The following is a 19736-nucleotide window of genomic DNA, read 5'->3' as shown; positions in this document are numbered from 1 at the left end:
ACTGGTCTCCTCCGTGCTGGAGGGGGCTCGTGCTGCCTGCACTGGCGTTTCCCCCCCGGTGTGGCCGCTGGTCCTTCCACTGCGAACACATGCCTGCCCCTGCAGGTGTCCTGTGAGCTGCGTGGTGCTGGATCCAGCCTGCAGCTGCTTCTTTGGGAACCACGAAATGGAAATATTGCAGACTTAGGCAGCCTGGTTTGTTTGCTGTTCTTTTTGCATAGGCCTATTTATGAATACAATCAGGGTATATGGTATACAATACTATATTAAGAAAATTCCATTTCTTAACCGTTTTTGTTCATGACAACTTTTTTTTTTACTTGAGCAGGAGTTCAGTCATTCAGATGGAAATATTTTATCTGCCACAAAATTATAACATCAATATTCTTGCAGGAGGAAATTGCTGCAACCTCGGGTGTGATTGATCTAATTGAAATACCTGTTAATGAATGTACCCCTTAAGAAATTTTGGTCCTAATGATAGACTATTTCTTTCTACTTTACAAATTCAATAATAGGAATAACAGGATTTGAATAACTGGGAACAGAGTTACAGAAATGTTTTCACTAACATGTTCCATCTAGAAATACACAATGTTTAACAATCTAATTCATTGCATTGGAGATTGTTTCTTTTTCTCTTCTCTCTTTTTCTCCAAGAAAATGATTGAGATGTTATTGGAGAGCTTTCTATACTGATGAAGAAAGAATAGTGGTGTGGTGCACAATGTGTAAAGTGTTGTTTATTGGGCAACCTGAAAAAATTATAAACCTGAGCATGATCTGAAGCATCCTTTTTTGCTTCACTTCGTGTTTCAATATATACCCCTTTCTACAGCCATAATCACAAGAGCCTTGTGGAAAAAAATTAATATGTAATTCAGAAATTTCACTGGGGACTGTTTCTGTGTTTTATGTTCTGGTTGCCTGTTCAAAATAATCCACATTTAAATAATTCCAGAAGTAACTGTCTGAGCGGAACAAAGACTTAATAGAGGTAATACTACATGAGAAAAATACTCTGATACTCATTTATTTATACTCAAGTTTAAGCTGTAACCCACTGAGCAGAAACTTGTGACTGTCAGGGCCTGTTACCCTTGTCTCAGACTTTTCATTCATAACCAGGCTACAATCTCTGGTGAGAAGACATTTGCACAAGTACCAAGGATCAGAATCTTTGGAACCAAGGGAAAAACTGTTAGCTCTTAGCTACAAGCCCTGGGTACATTTCATGTTATGGCCAATATAGTAATTTTAAATGCTGTTGTCAGTTTGCTGCTCTAATTTTTTGTTTTGATTTTTACATTTATCATTTGCTGTCTTGTCAGTGTAAGTGACCACAGACCGAAGATGATGTGAAAAGAAAGATAAAAGCGTAGAGTGATTTTATAGGAACTTGAATTTAGAGGAATTTTATGTTTGATCTCAGTTTAGGAGGTGTGGGGGGAAAATCACTTCATTCTCAGCTGAAATTTTAGGCAGGATATGAAAGATGTAGGATATGTACAAAAGTGAGTCTCCTTTACAAATACCAAATTCTGTAGTCATGACTATGTTAAAGCTCCTGCCCTGTGATGGAAACCTTCAGCATAATTCTTTATATCAAAGTTAATATCTGTACGTTGAAGTAAGATCTGGAAAAATAAACCAAGTTTGGCAATTTTACAGTAGTTATCCTGAGATATTTGTGAGCTATTTGCTTTTTTGGCTATGTTTTCTCATGATGGTTGGTTGATTACTTTTTAAAGAGAGAAGTAATCTATAATTCAAAGATGAGCAGGTAACTGATGGATTTCTGCAGCTTTGTATGAGTGCAAATATTAAAGTACTAAAGAAATTCCCATCTTCCAAAGTCATTGCTAAAAGAATAATTCATGCTTAAATTTCTCATAAACTTTTAAAAAATGTCCTTGGACTGCCATCAAAGAACATCTGACAATACATTTAGACATGTTTTCAATACATTTGAAAGTATTTGAGGTGATTATTATCTGAATGTAATATATAGAACAGTTAGAAACTGAGTAATATAAATAGTTAAAACCAGAAATCCCAAATCTACTTCAGAATTCTGAGCATAAAATCATCTGTTCTTCTTAAACAGTATCCCCAAGTGATATTCTTTTGTATTCACTTCCTCCAGCATTCATGTTTTTCTTCTAATTGGTGTTTGGATTTTTTTTTCTTTCTATGGTATATGGTTTTTTTTTCTTTTTGTCAGTGCTTTGGATTGGCAATTTTGATACTGCTGTAGTCAAATTTGAACTGGCCAGTTTTCCTGGGTGGATTATAAGAGAAATTATTTCTGTGCTATGCCATTGGCTTTGGTGCAGTTCCATAATTTATGGAAAAGAGAAAAAAAATCTCAACTAAATTGCACTTTGTGCCTGTCAGCCAGAAGAGGGAGCCAATATAAACCCAATGGCAGTCAATGAACAGCTTTCAGTTGACAACAAAAGATGTTTACACATTGGAAGGAGACTTTGTACGGTGTTTTATAGTCTGTACTGAATGATACACAAATTTTAAGGGGAACAGATGCTAAAACATGGAAATTGCTCCTCTAATTTAGTAACCCTGTTCCAGTGGAGGCGAATACAAGATTGTCTAGATGAAAAAAATATGCTCTTACGGGCTTGTTTGTGCTAGAAGTAGTAGGGATACATCTTTATTCTCCATTGAAATGCTTATGGTGGAAATGGAAACTTTTTTGTTAGGATGCAATGGAAAAATGGTAGATATTCTAGTTACAAATAAAGGACTACTCCTCCAAAGGACTATATATAATTGAAAAAAGAAAGTCAATATTGTAGCTTCTAGTTTTTATATCCCAAAATGTAAAGACTCTTGTTCTAGCTAATAGAAAATTAGTAGATTTTTCTCTTTTTCATCTAAGTACATACTCCTTTCCTCATCTTCCCATACTTGTGTAGCTTGGCAATATTCCTTGTGTATTGTTAAAAAGAAAAAAAAAATGTTGCTTTTTTCCTTTTCCTTGTGGTTTGGGATGATGTGAACTCCTGATTGACCACTGATCTGCAGTTTTGAGGTTTTTTTAAATCAAGTACCATGCTGGGTTTCCACCTGGAAAACTCATGTCTTTAGGTTTGACTTCTCCAAAATCCTATATGTTGCTGCAGCTTTGGACACTGTTCTTCTGCTCTGACATTGTATCAAAGGAAAGCTCCTTCCTGTCTTCAGTCCATTTTTTAAATCCTCATATGTAAAGGAATTTAAATCAATTTATAGTGTTCCAGGGATCAGCCTATTTTATGGAGTGATTTGGAGTATGTCTGAGAGTGCTTGTGAGTGTGAGTGGGAGTCATAAGAGCAGTGTTTAGCTGGGCACAAGGAACAAATATTTTAAAAGGCTTAAATGGCCAAGGAAAGGTACCCTTCTTAGCCCTCTACAACTTATTGGTGGGGTTGTGAGCAAAGCATCAGTGCCAAGGAGCCTGAGAGACGGCCCTTCTTCTCACAGGGAGTGGCGAGCGCTGTACAGGAGCAGAGGCACTTGAACTAGATTCACCTTGGTAAGAAAAAGAGCAGCAGCATTACTTTGCTAGAATATTCTGAGGTGAATTTATTCCTGAAGCTTCAGTTTAGCTGAGTGGTAGCAATAAAGGGCCTGGCTAGTTCAGGTGGAACTGACTTCACTTTTTCCGGTATCTGTCCAAGTTGTGAACCTTGCATTATTCTGTAGTTTCCAAGTTGTGGTGTATAAATCATGCCGTAATAAATAGATCTTCACTGATCCGAGGACCCAAATTGTATTCGTTGTTATTTTTAGTTGAAAATTTGACGGTGAAGGGCATCAGACGGTCTGCTAGATTTTCATAGTGATCCATAGTCTAGAAAGTTTGAAAACCAATAGTGCATCTTTTACTGCAAAGACTTCATTTTTTTTTTCAGACTTTGTCTTACTCTCTGTTGTCCAGCTAAAAAAACCAAACAAATCAAGAAGGCTTTTCAGAATAAAGCAATTATATACATTCAATGCAGTATTTGAACTGTGCAGGGAAAAAAAGAGAGCAAAATGCCTACAAGTGTATTTGGGAAGTCTAAGGTGCTTAAAAGTAAAGGAATTTCTACTGCCACAGAAACAGAAGTCTATCATGTATGTCTTAATCATTGTATCAGGTATCTGTGTAGCGGTGTTACTTTTTCTTTCTGGTTTGAAAACATCTTTATCGTTTTCACTTTTCTTACAGAAACACTTTGATTAGGTTAAAAAACCCAAAAAACAAGCTGTCTACCCCCAAAAAACAACAGAGATTACCTTTCTTTGCTGTAATTGGAGGAGTGGAAATGGAACGATGTAGAAATTAAGGTTCAACCCCAAGCTTGTGGGTTGAAGTCATTTTTCCCATTTTCTACCCCCTAAAATTCTTATTGATATGACATGAAGAGCCTTCTGTCACGTGGATCTCTCTTTGGTACCTGGAACTGGCTGGATCAGGGTGTATGTTTACACCGTGGTGGCTGACTGAGACTGACATTAGGTTTTCTCCTTGAGCCATCTGTTGGTGGCATCATCTTCATAATTCCTGATCCATTGGTTGAGTCCTGAGTTCCACTTAAAATGTTGTGGAAAGGGTTTGCTGTTTGTGAGTGGGTTCAGAGTGCAGCTGTTGGTTCATTTTTAGGGATATTTATTAGGGCCAGTGAGACAAAATGTATTTGGTGTGGCAAGGTTGGGTGTTGTCACGTGCAGATCCTCATAGAGATAATCTTAAATGCTGGTTTATCTGTGAGTATAAGTACATGAGCATGATTTATTCATTATCTTGATCACTGGTGTATGCATGAGTGGCAGGAGGAATACACAACTGCATTGTGGAAAGACAGGATGTAGTTTCAGATCTCTCTGATCTGAAACCTATGAATGCCATCCTGCAAAGAGACACTTATTTTGGACTGAATACTAAATGTATGGATAATGAAGGGATGTGAGACAAAAAAGTTTTTCAAGTGACCGAAGAAACGCTGGGGTCTTTGTTTAAATCACACATGTGACTTCTGCCCTTCATGCCAGGCTGAGAAATACTGGAATGTGCTTTTGAAGGAGCATAGCTCCATTTGTACTTGTCCAGTTAAAACCCCATGTCTTCTTGCCATTACATGTTATCAGATTTTAATTTATTTTTATTATGAGCTAAACTGTGAGTAAACTTCATGCCACATGGTTAGGTCACTTCAATTCCTTTCTGCCTTCTCCTTCATAATGCAGCACCAGTCAGATATGCTGATAAATCCTGGTGTTAGTTTTTTTGACTTCTGCATGGTGATACAGTATTCAATATTTTGCACACCTTCACTCAAAGAAAAATCTTCTTGTCCTTACACTAGAAAGACACGTAAGTGCTCGATTTATGGCTACAGGAAATTTTTTTCCTGGTTGTAGTAGTGACTGATTGTATTCAGTACAGTAAGATAGTGCACGCTGCTTTAGTCTGCACCGAAGGAATGAATGTACGTGAAAATGTTGTCTTGGATGTGTCAGTGTTTTATGCAAGACTGTTAGGTATTTTTTTTCTCCATTTGCTCAGATATGTGCTTGAGAAAAGCTGACATCAGAAAGGAGTGACTGTAGGTGATTCTTCATTTTATTCAAGCTTTGACTTTCCCAGCTTTATGTGTACGGAAATGTTGAAGTGTTTCTAATCCAAGACATGTACTTAATTCAATCATTGTAATAGTGAAATTGGTGTATTGGTAAAGCTGCTCATATTGACATAGCAATGTCAGTGAATGGAAAGTCGGGAATAAATATTAATACAACTGTAAGGCATCTCTTTTTTTCACTCTATAACCCCATCTGCAGCTGATGGAGCCTCTATGGAGAATACCTACCAAAGTGCCTTTCAGTGCCTGACTGACAGGCTGTTGTCTTGCCTGTCTCTCAGGGACTTCCCTATGGCTGTGTTTTCAGAGCCTGTCTGAACTGGGCTGGAGTCACGCCTGTGTCCGAAGTGGCCCAGCCCTGTTCCACGTGCCAGCTCATCTATTGGTGTTGCTACTATGCTGAGATTTCATTACTAAGCAAAACTTGATCATTTTTTCACATCCCTCAGTTTCTTCCCTTCTCCTGGGTTACCACCCATCCAGAGCCACCTCCCAGCCTGGCTCAGCGCACTGCTGCATGGACACTTGTCCTGGCTTGGAGAAGGAGATGTTGCATATGACTGGTTTGGCAGGATGAGGACTCAGGCAGGTTACAGGGCTGGATTATGATCCAATGTACTTAATGATTCTTGCATGTATTTCATTTCCACATCTGATATAAACCACTGAAACAGAATTTTGCTTAAGACTGTAATTGTGATATCAACATTTCAGGAATAATACAACAGTAAGGAAAAGTATTTCTACGTACTTGTTGATATGTATGTTGTGTTTTAAAGGCTAGTGTCCAGACTGTCTGTTCCTTGCAGTAGTCTGAGGAGCCAGTCTTCAGCTGAAGGGAGGAGTGAAGGGGAAAAGGAGGAAGAGAGTTTCATGTCCTAAAATAACAAATGTACCTTCTAATGTGTAAATACAGTGTATTCTGGTCCAAAGAGGGAACATCTCTGTTGCCTGAAGGGTGTTTCTGGCTTAGTGAGTGAGTCAATAGAAAAAACAGCTACCTGCATAGGATCGTTCAGAGCAGGAACCTAATTTAGCCGCTCCGTGTTCCTCTGTGAGGGAGGCTGTGTCTCTCCACTGGCCACCTGGTGAGCCTAAGACAATTATACTCCCTAGGCTAATGCTGGCCTCTCTGAATTCCCCCTGGCTTTCAAAATCACATGCTGGATGACCTATCTGCGTTGCTGACAGCAAATTAGTTACAGAGTGGGTATTATCTGCTTGTTCCAGCCAAGGTAGGAATAATGCCAGTACGAAGAAGGGGGTTTAATCTCAGATGAGCACTTACTTGTATAAAGAACGTGTTATTTAAATGTGTGATACTTTGTTTGTCAAGCTGCTGCCTTTTGGCTAGTAAAGGCATTTTTGTTAGACTGATGGAGAGTCATTTTATTTGGTATTTCTACTTTCCTTTTTAATTTAGTATTTTCTGCAGCACACTAAGGAGATTAACTGGAGAGGTGTTTTCTCTATCTTCCAGCAAACTCCTTGTGGCTAGCAATAAAAACTTATGCTACTGGATGTTTTTTTGTATTCCTTCAATCCACTGTGGTGCTAGTTTGCGTGCTGTCTGAACTCAGACTCTTCATTCGTTGTGTCTGTGGGAAATGTGCTAGAAACTAGTCCTAATTAATTGTATCCAGCATTTGTGGACTACCAGAGATTCATTTGAACTTTTTGTTTAGAGCATTTAGCGCTCTGAAGGCATCAAACTACAGTTTTACAGTTAAAACAACTTCTGCGGGCATCCATGAGTTGTTAAGATTTTACACTATTCATGGCATCTCCTGACTAAGAGCTAGTTATGCTGGGAGGCTTAATGGGAAAAAAATCTCAGTGCATGTTTTTTCCCTCTGTGCTTGATTGACTATGGGAAGGTGGAGGAGGAGGGGTAGGAAAGGGCACTAGAAACACTTTCACAATTGGCGCTCCCTACCCTCCAGACTTCACCCCAGAGATAGGGTTTTTGCACAGCTGTAAGGATTTCCAACAAAAATGCTCTTTAGACTGTAAAACTGCCTGCTTGTCTCCCCAAGACACCGAGCCTCCAACAATGTTGTTTAATGAGCATGTTTTATTGGTCTTTCTGAGAGGATATAGATTTGCTGGTATGTATCTGTCCAGGATCACCTGGCCAGAAACATATGGGGATATGCCAGAAACAGAAATCTTCAACTTGCAGCAGATGTGGTGGGGAGCAGCGTCTGAGTGAAGAGCAAGTCTCCTACATCCCAAAACAGCTGTCCTGGTGCTTTGTAATTTATCTGGCAACCCCCACCTGAGATCATGAATCCTTAAATGCCCCATTGACAAAATTCCTGTTCACAAAAAGGATGCTGTGTGTGGGAATATGCAGGAAAATGGTAGTCCTTAGATGAATAAACTGTACCCAAGATGAATCAACTGTAAGCAGCTTAAGTCTCATTAAACTTCCAGGGTTTTTTTGGGTTTTTTTGGCTTTTTTTTGGGTTTCATTTTTTTTGGTGGGAGGTTGGGTCTGTTTTTTTTGTTGTTTGCTTGGTTTTGTGTTTTTGTGGTTTTGTTTCCTTTTTGGTGTTGTGGTATTTCTTTTACATCATTCAAGTACTAAAAAAGTTGAAGTCATGATAAATGCCAGTGTGTTTTGTAGTTTTTGGGGTGTAATACACTGTACAGAGTACTTTGTTCTGCATGATAACTTTCAAAGTAATTAATCAGAAAAGGAGAGATGTTCATTTTGTGAATTATTATTTTCCTGAAGCTAATTGTATTATTTGAAGATACAGTACAAAAATAAACCAGATTTGATTATTTGAGTATTTTTGTTCTTATGATGATTCATCTCTGCATTTAGTGGACAGAATTTGTAAAAAGTCACAGCCTTTATGTTTGTTTTTCACAGTGCAGACCTAGCAGGTAAGATTCCCACTTAAATCAATGAAATTTCATTCTTTATTTTCGTTTAGAAGGTCACTGATGCAAAACACTGGTGTTTTTGTGGTTTTGTTCTAGTTGTTCTCCAGCATTAAAGATGGTGAAGGTTTACAGCTGTTTGAGCAAGGCCATCGCACTGCACACAAGCAGGAGTGTCACACCATGGAGGCAGTGAGGCTGGTAGAGTTCAACCTGAAGCAAGTGCTCACAAAGCTCATGACTCACATCTTTGGTGATGGTAGGTTCTTGCACCTTTTCCCCCAGACTGCTCATGGCTGTAGTCATTTGGGCTTTTGCAAACATTTTGCTGCACAGACAGGAAGCTTAGGGGTTGTGTTGACAGCTGGCAATACAGAAGCAGCCACATGGGTTTTTCCAAGAGGCCACACACTCCTCTCTGGATTTTCCTAAATACTGGTGCACACAACGCTGTGTTGACTCAGCAGGTTTTTGTGAAAATATTTTGGTGTGCAGCATGTCAGGGTAACGTAGTGGGCATGAATACAGGTGGTGACTTGTGGAGACCCAACTGCAAGCAGTGGTCTGGCAGAAGCTGTGTGCTAAAGGCCTGTCAGCGTGCGTCCTGCGAGGAGAGGCAACTCCAGCTCCAGCGCAAAGCAGTGCAGGACCCCCTCTGCTTCATCCACTTGGGCCTTCCATGTCCCTGGAGGGATGGACCATGGGTGCAGCATCGCATCTGGGGTGCGTGAGAGCTTGGGAAGTGTTCACATCCTGCACCAGTGGCATGGGGATGGGCAGGAGCAGGGAATGGGTGTGTGTGTCCATGTGCTGCTCTGCTGCGTGTGCACACAAAGCGCCGTGAGCAGTTCCCTTATGCAGATAAATTAAAACTTCCAGCTGAGGGCAAACCATGTTTGCTAAGTTCACATCAAGCTGAAAAATAGTTGTTTTTTGGTACTTACAGTGGAATGAGGAAGGGTAATGAATGTGTATATGAATGAAGTATTCTCTCCTCAGAAATACCTGCTTTCAGTTTCAGGAACTGAATTTATAAATGGCCTGAGTCAGAATTGCTGCATTAATGCTATTTCCTGGCATGGAGGCTGCTCTCCTGAGCTGATTCATTTTTCTGTTGAGGAAATACTACATGGTATTAGAATGCATGAGGTATCTTGCCTACTTTCTAAGGTCTTTAAAGATGTTTACTGCACTTAGAGCAGTACTTCCAAGAGTGGATTGATAATGATATCAAGTTCTATATATGACTGCTTGAATTGAATATTTTTCTGAATTTCTAAAGTTGACTTATAGTAAGCAAAACTTTTACCAGTTTTTGTTCTATTCCACCTGGACAAATATTTTTAAGCTCCTCAGCTCAGAGCTTCTTATAGGTGTATTTTACTTAACAGTGGCCTTTTGAAACATACAAAATTAGAATGAAAGTGACTAACAGTAAGAATGATGTATTTAGATCAACCTCAGATGCTGAGGATGTTTAAAGTGAGCAATTTCTAGGAGTTATTAGTGGTATCTCAGACTGCAGTGACATCCTTCTCTAACTGTTGACAGATGCTGCACTTTAAGCCTTAGCATGTGGCTATTACTAGTTCTTCTACAGTCCACACAGTAGCTAGGAAGACATTAAAACATATTCATAAATTATTTTAAATGTACAAACTAAAACTAGTTTGTACACCTTCTTACTGTAGGGATTTTCTATTTCTATACCCCCAGTATTTTTCCTGAAATACAAACACAAGATACAGTTATTGAATTAAATTGGAAATACTGTATTTCAAAGTATTCAAAGAGCACAGTTCATGTTAAGCAGAAGGTGTATGACATCAGTGCACTGCAACAGGCTTGGGGCACACATAAATAAATTTGTCTTTTGATAGCTGTCATCTCTTAACTAGCGTTTTACTCTTCACTTTACGCAGTACTCTTGATTACTTTGTACTTCTTGACTCCTGTAAACTTTAACTTAAAATTTAAAATGTGTTTAAATGTGTTTTCTTGGAAAATTTCTATGTTTTTCCTTTATGTGGATATTTCATAAAGCCCCATGTTCTGTTAAAAGCAAAAATTTCATTCCCTTTATACTTGACATCAGTTGTATTCTTTACAGCCTGTGCTGTCAGCAGAATACTGTAGTGAAGTTGCACATCTTTTCTAGCAGGATAGCATGACCACAGCTGCAGTAAGTGACTGAAATGTTGCATTGTCATACAGTCAACTGTTTTTCATGGGCAGATTGTTTGGATTGTAGATTAAGTCTGCTGTGCATGTTAGTTTTGCATAAACTAGATTGTGCCTGAAGTCCTGGATTTGGAAGCTGTGCTTCTGCAGTGATTCTCTGGGAATTTACTAGCTCAGGTTGATGATAGATTTAGGATCTCTGCAGGATCTCTGCAGAAAGGTCATATCACCTACCTGCCTTTTTTTGTTTTCTTTTTCTATGTGTTGTTCTAGGTTAGTTTTTATAATATTTAATGAGACAGTTGTGCTCTATCTGATTCCTACCACACTATTTGGATAATTCAGTGCTGACAAAACAAAGTTGCTTAAAAATCACTGTGCTATCCTGAGGAAGGTCAAAGACTTCACAGAAATCTGCACTTACCCCAAAAGTTTGTCTTTTTATGTCTTTCTGGATTTGCCAACAGGCAAAGGAATGACACGTATTAGAGGAGGGAGAAAGTTCTGGAGCATGCAATCAGTTGTCTTAAAAACTTGACAATGTAAGGTAGTTCTTATGGCATTTTCTGGTGCTATGACATGCCTGATTTTGCATTCTACAAGTGATTGTCTTTCAGTTTCTTCCATTTTTCTGTCAAGAAGCTACTTCAAATACTACACCTAGACATCACCTTCCTTAGTTTTTGTCTGTTACCTGCATAAGGTGCACACTTAAAATCCACTAATTTAAGTTACACCTCCATCTCCCCATGCAGATCTGGTAGTCTGTTAGTTCTCATTTTAGTTACCTTGTAACAAGGCTGTCCATGACTTCCTCATAAAGGTAGCCAGTCTTTCTCAACTATGGTTCTTTCTCTAACCTCTCTGTAGTTGGCCAAAAGCTTTCTGAACTCTGAGAGATTCAGAAGTAGTCTTACTATAGCAAATAGAAAATAATGACTGTGTGCTGGTTCTGTGATTCATTGCTTTAGATGAAATGGCTCAAAATTCACTGCTGTTCCATATTTATCTACCCAGTTCCTAGGCACTGGTAAGGGAAGGCATGAGAATGAGTAATGCTGTGCTTTGACTGATGGGTTTGCCACTGCTGGTTCTCTCTGAACCACCACTGGATGTCTTTTAAATCAAACATGCTGTTCTGCTCATTCTCCTTCTTAATTCTGTTGTACTGATACCTCTTTTGAGTGCATGGCAATCTATGAGTGTAACAAGTTGAAAAAAAATAAAATGATCGGGGACATAATGGTCTGGCTAATAACTTCTGAAAAATGTGAGCTAATGCAGGTTTATATGGGCAGCCAGCTCCTGTCTGCTGCATGATGAATTATCTGAAACAACAAGGTGCAGAGTACTTACAAATTGACACACACCTCAAGAGGCCACAGTTCAATACCTTCTGTGCTTCCCAGCACCCACCCTGCACCTCTCTCCTTTCTCTTCCCTAACTTCGTCTCTAAAAATAATCCTCACAGCAACAAAGAGAATTTCCGGTCAGTGAAGACCATCTGGGTCTCAGGCTTTGTTGTTTCTGTGCTGCAGTGTAGCAACAGGCTGCTTTAAAGTGTTTGTTCTTTTTTTCTTTTCTTTCTTTTTCACTGCCTTTGGTCAAGCCTTTTTCATTATGAGACTCAATTAGGCTATCACTTGTTTAGCTTAATATCTGGTAACACCATTACTTTTGAGTGCAGGCTACAACCAATTGCTTACCTGGATTCAGTGTTCAGAAATAACAATAATTATTCACTATTTCCATCCTGATCTGAAATAGAAGTTACTGTATTGGGTTTGCATGGCAAGGTTTTGGTAGCAGGGAGACTACAGGGGTGGCTTCTGTGAGGAGGTGCCAGAAGTTTGCCCCATGTCTGACAGAGCCGGTGCCAGTTGGCTCCAAGGTGGACCCAATGCTGGCCAAGGCTGAGCCCATCAGTGATGGTAGTAGCACCTCTGGGATAACACATTTTAAAAGGGAGGAAAAAAGTCCAGCACAATTGCAGCCAGGGAGAGGAATGAGAACATGTGTGAGAAGCAGCCCTTCAGATGCCTTCGTTGAGACACAAGGTCAGTGGAGGAGGGGGGAGAGGAGGTGCTCCAGGTGCCTGAGCTGAGTTTCCCCTGCAGCCCACAGTGCAGATCATGGTGAAGCAGCTGTGCCCCTGCAGCCCGTGGAGGTCCATAGCGATACAGAGATCCACCTGCAGCCCATGGAGGACCCTATGCTGGAGCAGGTGGATTCCCAAAGAAGGCTGGGACCCTGTTGGAAACCTGTGCTGGAGCAGGCTCTTGGCAGCACCTGTGGCCCTGTGGAGAGATCCATGCTGGAACAAGAGGTTCCTGAAGGACTGCACCCTGTGGAGGGACTCACGCTGGTGCAATTAATGAAGGACTGTCTTTGGTGGGCATGATGCCACCCTGGAGCAGGGGAAGAGTGGCAGAGAAAATGGGTGATGAACTGACCGCAGCCCCCATTGCCCATCCCCATTGCTGTTGGGGAGGAGGTAGAGAATTCGGGAGTGGAGTTGAGCCCAGAAGAAGGGAGGGATGGGGGGGAAGTTGTTTTCAAGATGTAGTTTTATTTCCCATAATCCTACTCTGATTTTATTGGTAATAAATTAAACAAGTTTCCCCAAGTCAAGTCTGTTTTGGCCACGACTGTAATTGGTGAGTGATCTCTCCCTGACCTTACCTTGACCCATGAGCCTTTCATTATATTTTCTCCCCTCAGTCCAGATGAGGAGGGGCATGGTAGAGCAGCTTTGCTGGGGACCTGGTGTTCAGCCAGAATCAACCCAGCACAGTTATGAATGTACACCTGCTCACTGGAAGGACTCCCATGAACACTGTGAGGCTCTGAAATGAGCGGGTGTGTTTGTGTCTGATAACACAAATAATTTCTTTGAACCAGAAAAGTTACGGAGTTTGTGTCTAGTTGTCAGGCTTTGATTAGATTCAGCAATGTGCTCTTGTAAGTGCCTACTTTAAGACAGATATAATTTCTAGAAAATATCAGTTTTGCCAGTATTTCATAGGCTGTATGTGAAGAAATAAATTAGGCCAAATCAGGCAAATTATGTAGTACTACAGGAAGCCTAATCACCATAATCCTTTTTAATCTGTAGTGGGTTAATTTGCTGAGTTTAAGCAATGCCCTTTATTCCTTGGGAATATATTGAGCACCAAGACAATATTTTGTATCTAAATAATAAATGTACCCATTTATCTGTGACACTCTATAGAAATGCAGTTAATGTTGCTGAAGGCTGAGCACCCTCTGCTTTTCAGTAAAGTCTTCTAGAGCCAGAAGTCTGAAAGAACACTTGAATATAAACTAGAGAGGTATTCCCAAATGGCCTGGATACTGTATGAATAAAATTATTGTGGTATGTGGGATTAACTATTAATTTAGAGAACAGAATGAAGGTGAGAGTTGTTTCTTCATTGTGAATTTGTTTTGGTTTATTTAGATTTTTGTTTGTTTGCTTATTTGCATTTAAAACAGAAGCCTCTTAAGTATTAGTATGCATTAAAATTCAAAAATAAAAAGAGCTTTAAATTCTTTTTTTACCTTTTAAAATTTATTTTAATTAAGAGCAAACAGCTGAGAAATCCTATTTTTCCCAGAGCTTCATTTTTTAAGTAATCAGAGGATTAATAAGAAACCATTATCTGAATGTTGTTACTGAGTGAAACTAGTTGAATATTCAATGTAGTTGCTACAGTTGCAAATGTTGCAAGCTAAATGAGAATATTTTATATGTTCACAGCCCTAGGATTAAAAATGCCAAGATCAGCAAATAAAAAAAATGTTTTCTGCACACCATACTATTGTATACACGACTATGTTCATCAATGTATTTTTTTATTGTCATGCAGAAAAAAAAAGGCAATAAAATGATTGCTGTAAGTCACAGTACAGTTGTGAATGAAACTATTGCAAATACTTTCAGTTTTCTGAGTTCTGTATATACAATTACCAAAAAGCTTTTTCATTATTCATGTAATTTCCTGAGGTTGGTTTTTAAGAAAGCAAAGAAAATCTAGAAGTACCAGTCTGTTTGTGTTGAAACCTGCCTTGCCATTTGAAATTTCACAGCATCTAGAAAGTTCTCTGTGACTATTAGGAGGTATTTTATGTTTTGGCCATGCATGTATACCTTTGTCGTAATTTTTTGTTTCAGTTTCTGTAGCCACATTTGATGTTTCAGAAGTAATTAAAGAAGATCTAATCCTTGAGGCTACATAAAATGTTTTTATTTGAAAAACTTCCCATATGAATCGTGCAATTTCATGTTTTACATTCCTTTTATGAAATAACCCCAAAAAAGCCTGAAGATCAAACCAGGAATGTTAACAGTTGCTGTCACCCGCACTTCCTTTGCAGTGCTCCTTGTTTTCGAAGCTGGACCTGCCTGGTTCTTAATGATCCCAACACTGATTAGCATTTGGCTTAACTGAAGAGAAGATGGATTTGGGGTTAAGACATTAGCTTAGCTTACAGAATTTGCATTTCGGTTCTCTTTTGAGTTTCTATGTTCATGTTTCTGAGACTTCTTTCCTGACACCTAATAGTTAGAAAAAATTGTTTAGTGAAATAAAGGTGCTGTAAATCATTAGAAGAACTAAAGCTCATCAAATATAATGAGGGCTTGGACAACTACTCTGCTTTTCTTAGCACTGAAGACCTTGCTCTCTTCTGGCTCCACTGCTCTGAGATGCCAGGACTTTCCTTGTTTTGCACAGTGGTATTTGCAGAAGTGCTGAGCTGGAGAGGATGGTGGGGACTTACCAAGTGAGGCTTTTCTCTTACACTTATCTACCAGGTCCAGAATGCTCTGTGCATGTGTTGCATAACTTAATAATGTACAACTTGGAAAATATATTTCTATTTGTGTATATTAATATCTATTTTAAACTTGCATATTTAAACATATACAGAGAGAATAGCTCTGTATTTTAATTAAGTTCTGATGAAAAAAATTACTTGCCTAGGCAATCCATAAAATACTAAGTAAAAATTAAAGACTTAGCTAGCTTTTCCTGTGAGAAGCAGTCATTTCCTGGTGCAAAAAATAACAAAATTACTGACTTTCCCATTATCTTGGCTCATTTTTGTTCGATGCCAGGTGGTTGCTAGAGTTTGACAAATGATTGATTTGGTTTCAAAGGGTGCTTGAATTGCACAAAGCATTTTTCATATTAGAAAAGACATGGTCATTTTTTTTCACAGGTTTTAAGATTTATCGCCTCGCACAAGTGTTGTAAATTAGTTTGTTTGCTATTTATTTTCTCTGGATTGCTGTAATTCATGTCATTAGTTGAAGGGCAAGTTTTACAGATGGTTGGAGGGATGGCCTTTTAAGCATACACCCTTTCATATTTATTTATTTTTTAAACACTGATACAGGACTGCAAGTCAGATGGGTAGATTGCTACTTCCCATTTACTCACCCTTCCTTTGAGATGGAGATCAACTTCCAAGGAGAATGGATGGAGGTCCTGGGCTGTGGGGTCATGGAGCAGCAGCTTGTTAACTCAGGTACTGAAACTCCTTTACTTCATTGACATCTCTGTTAGCAAACACTTCAGCACAATCAGCTTCACAGTCTGGAATGCCCCCTTCTACCCCGGTGAGCACAGACATCTCTGCGTGGCAGCCGCCACAAATACTCCTCAGGTGGAATGCAGCCCTTGCGTGCTGTGATTTGAGGGTAGCAACTGAGCAAGTGACCTGGAGCCTGCAAACAGAAAGCTTGCCTTTTATTTTGTGCAGTAAGGAGACAGACAGATGCCAGCTTTAAAAGAGAACCTGCAAATTAGGGCATGCGGGGTTTTTTTCTTTCCCAAGAGATGTCAAGTGCATTCTTAGTAATGAGTTAAAAGTATCAGTAGCAACTAACATCCCCTAATATTTGGAATATCAAAATGCTCCTCTATATCTAAAACATAGAAAGAGGAATGTGATATCTTTCATATTGGTATTTGGTTGCTGGGTAAATGGTAGGTAGCTTTTTTCTTTTGTTTTGTTTCTTTTCTCCTCAGGTTGGTTATTTATGAGGTTGTAAATTGCATTAAAAGCAACATCATTTATTTTAATTGAAATTATTGCAGAGCAATGTCACGTGACAATTTTGCTTTCTAAAACTTACATGTAAGTATTAAAGGAGAGGAGAAATTGGAGGATTTTTTCTAATTATTTTTATATGGAGAACTTTACATGCTTGCTTTTTCATTTGCTGCGAATAGGCAATTCTTAGTAAGCACAGGACAGTCTACTTGTGCTCAGTCCTCTGTTGTTCACTGTCTTCCAGTACTATTTATTAGCTATGTGAGCCTTTTGGAATATGATCTGTTTAATTCCAGCAAGTGGGCTTTCAGATAGCCAAGGTAATACTCAGCTGACTTTTTTCCCACTGGTTTGTTAAGCTGTTGTTGTATTTTCATGTGCTCTAAATTCTTCCTATTGAAGACCAAGTATGATAACTATGAATTACTTAATTTTGGCACCATTTACTTGGCACAGTTTGTTTTCCTCAAAGTTTGCCTGTATTTTAATGTGATCATTTTCCCTTTAGAAAGATATCCTCTTCTAGAATTCACCCACAATGAATTAATGATTTATGCTAATGTTCTGTCTCAGGTTATTGTCTTCATAGTGTGGTAAATACAATACAGCTTCTAATCAGTCTCAGAAGTGAAAGACTGCTGTGTAATATGGTTTCCATTAGATGTAACACACCAGTGTCTAGTCTTTCTGCTTCAAAAGCTTTTATGTTGCTCAAGTCTTATGATTAGGTTCCTCTAATGGGTGAGAAAAGAGCTAAACTGTGTCTCAAAACAATTACTGTATACATTTGTGTGTGTGTGTGAATGGATGTACATGAAACACCAGAGGTTTCTGCAGCACTTTTTTTTTTTTGCAGCTTTCTCATGCGTGGGCTTCCATAGCACTTTCTCACCCTTGAAATTTCACATTTTTTAAATGTTAGACCAGATCAGGATTTTCTAAGCGAGGACAGCCAGCCTCATTCTTAGTCATTCACTGGGTAATGGATCCAGTCTTCTGGACCACTCAGATTTTCCATGTTAGCAGCAAGCAAGGTTTCTGTTGTCTTAGTGTGTAGATCAGCACATACAATTTAGTAAAGGCTGCAAGTACCATCTTCATTAAAGCAAATTTATCTATTGTTTTTTTTTTTTTAAGAGCTGCTTGCATTCAGGAAAGTCTCCTACAACAACAACAAAAAAGAATAATATGGTGTTATTTTCTATTTTCTGACAGTGATAGTATTTCTAACAGTGATACTATTTTAAAAGAAAAACATAAACCCTATTACAGTGTTTTTATGTAATCATTAAAAAAATATACAGTACTCTGAAGATGCACTGAATTGTAAGGGATGATGTTACATGTTCCCCTAAGGCTGATGGTGCTAAACTGGAACAAGTATTTGGTATAATGTGAACAAGAAGATCATTTGGTAATCAGTGTTCAGTAAGAAGTATAAAATCTAATTTATTGTACTGTTTAACTTACCATTTTTGTGTGTTTTCTTTTTCATCTTTATACCTGAATACATAACTTTAATAGGAGTGATATGTATGAATTTTGATATAAAGAAAAGGGGTTTTGTTCTGGTTAATACTGGGAAAAATATAGAAACTTTGCAGTAGAGTAGGATGTACTCTCAGTTTTAGGTCCATGATGAGGATACAAGGAAATTTTGTGGTTCAGAAGAGCTAATTTCAATTAACGGCATCCAAGGTGTGTATTTCTGTACTTCAGGAGTTTGTTATCTGAGATTTGCAAAGCTGGTGTTCATTGGTAGGTGCTGAAGTTTCAAGTCTGTATGGAGTTCTACAATTCAAACTTTTGAATACAGGACGTTGCTTACTCAGAGGCTGTGATCACTTGGTGTTGCTTAGTAACTGTGAAATTGGAAGCAGTTAGGGTGTGATCCTTTGCTGATGGAAATCAATGGCAATGTTCTCAGTGCTCAGTGTTGCAGAATATGTTAGCTGGGGACGGAAGCAAGTAAATTGAACTAAAGTTTACTTCGAAACTATGAGACTATAAACCAAATCATTTAAAAATAAAACCAAACCCAAATAAACACTCCCCCCCACCCCAAACAAACCCCTACTCACAAACAAACAAACAACAAAAAGAAGAGAACTCTGTAATTTTTTTTGTAAGACTTTTCATGATGTTTTTAAGTCCTGAGGTATACAGTAAAATAATGTAAGGGTGGCACAGCAGATCCAACCTAAAGTCCAGGGCATCGCTGTATCATGATGACATCCCAGTCCAGTGCCTACAGATGAATAGGACAGGCATGGTTATACTGATCCTTCCCTGATATGCTCCTGCAGCTGCATGTTTCCTGAGCTGAAAATTGCACATTTGTTTTCAGTAGTCATTGTGGAATTTTCTTCCGTTCATTTGTTGAAATGTTTGAGTCCCAGTAAACCTTTACTCTCTACAATGTCTTAAATTGCCTAACTTGTGTGAGGAATCACTTATTTTTTGTTCTGACCAACAACTTAGAGATACAGTCAGAGCTCTTCTGTCATGCGAGAAGAGTTAGTGAGCCTCTCTTTCGTTTTCCTTGTTTAAGCCACTTGGTATTTGTTTAGATCTCAGTTGTAACTCTTGTCATTGACTTCTTTCCAAGCCAAAGAGTGCTGGTCAGACAGTCACTCCCTATGTGGGAGCTTATACCATATGTTCTGAGTCATGATCACTCCTGCTTGCATCTTCTCCAGGCTTCTTTTTTCCTTTTCTGTTAATTCTTAGTACTCATTTTGCTGTGTTGACCTTTAATGAGCCTTGAGTTGAAAAAAGAAGGGGAGGTTTTGGTATGATGACTGCTCCAGATGATGGCTTTTGATTGTTAGCTGATGGTTGAAGCATCCTGGCACACAGTCAGACATTCAGCTCTGGGGGGCAGCTCAGGTTGAGGTCTCATTTCCTAAAATTATGAATCACAAAGGCTGCTGTATTTGGGCTATCAGTGAGACGAATTGGTAGAACATTCCTG

At 38.9% G+C, this 19736-nt stretch overlaps 1 protein-coding gene across 3 annotated transcripts in view; it reads left to right on the top strand.

The window, feature by feature from the left end:
* FARS2 (phenylalanyl-tRNA synthetase 2, mitochondrial) overlaps nt 1–19736 on the top strand; it is a 231207-nt gene that overhangs the window by 54081 nt on the left and 157390 nt on the right. For all 3 annotated transcript variants that reach the window (XM_008643449.2, XM_017746924.1, XM_017746925.1), the window contains 2 exons: nt 8620–8779; nt 16103–16234. In XM_008643449.2, coding sequence (XP_008641671.1) covers nt 8620–8779; nt 16103–16234 — 292 coding nt within the window. The remainder of the gene's footprint in view (nt 1–8619; nt 8780–16102; nt 16235–19736) is intronic.

This window comes from Corvus brachyrhynchos, unplaced genomic scaffold, assembly GCF_000691975.1.
Source record: "Corvus brachyrhynchos isolate BGI_N302 unplaced genomic scaffold, ASM69197v1 scaffold100, whole genome shotgun sequence".
NCBI classification, from domain to species: Eukaryota; Metazoa; Chordata; class Aves; order Passeriformes; family Corvidae; genus Corvus; species Corvus brachyrhynchos.
This window is presented reverse-complemented; position numbering and strand designations above follow the sequence as displayed.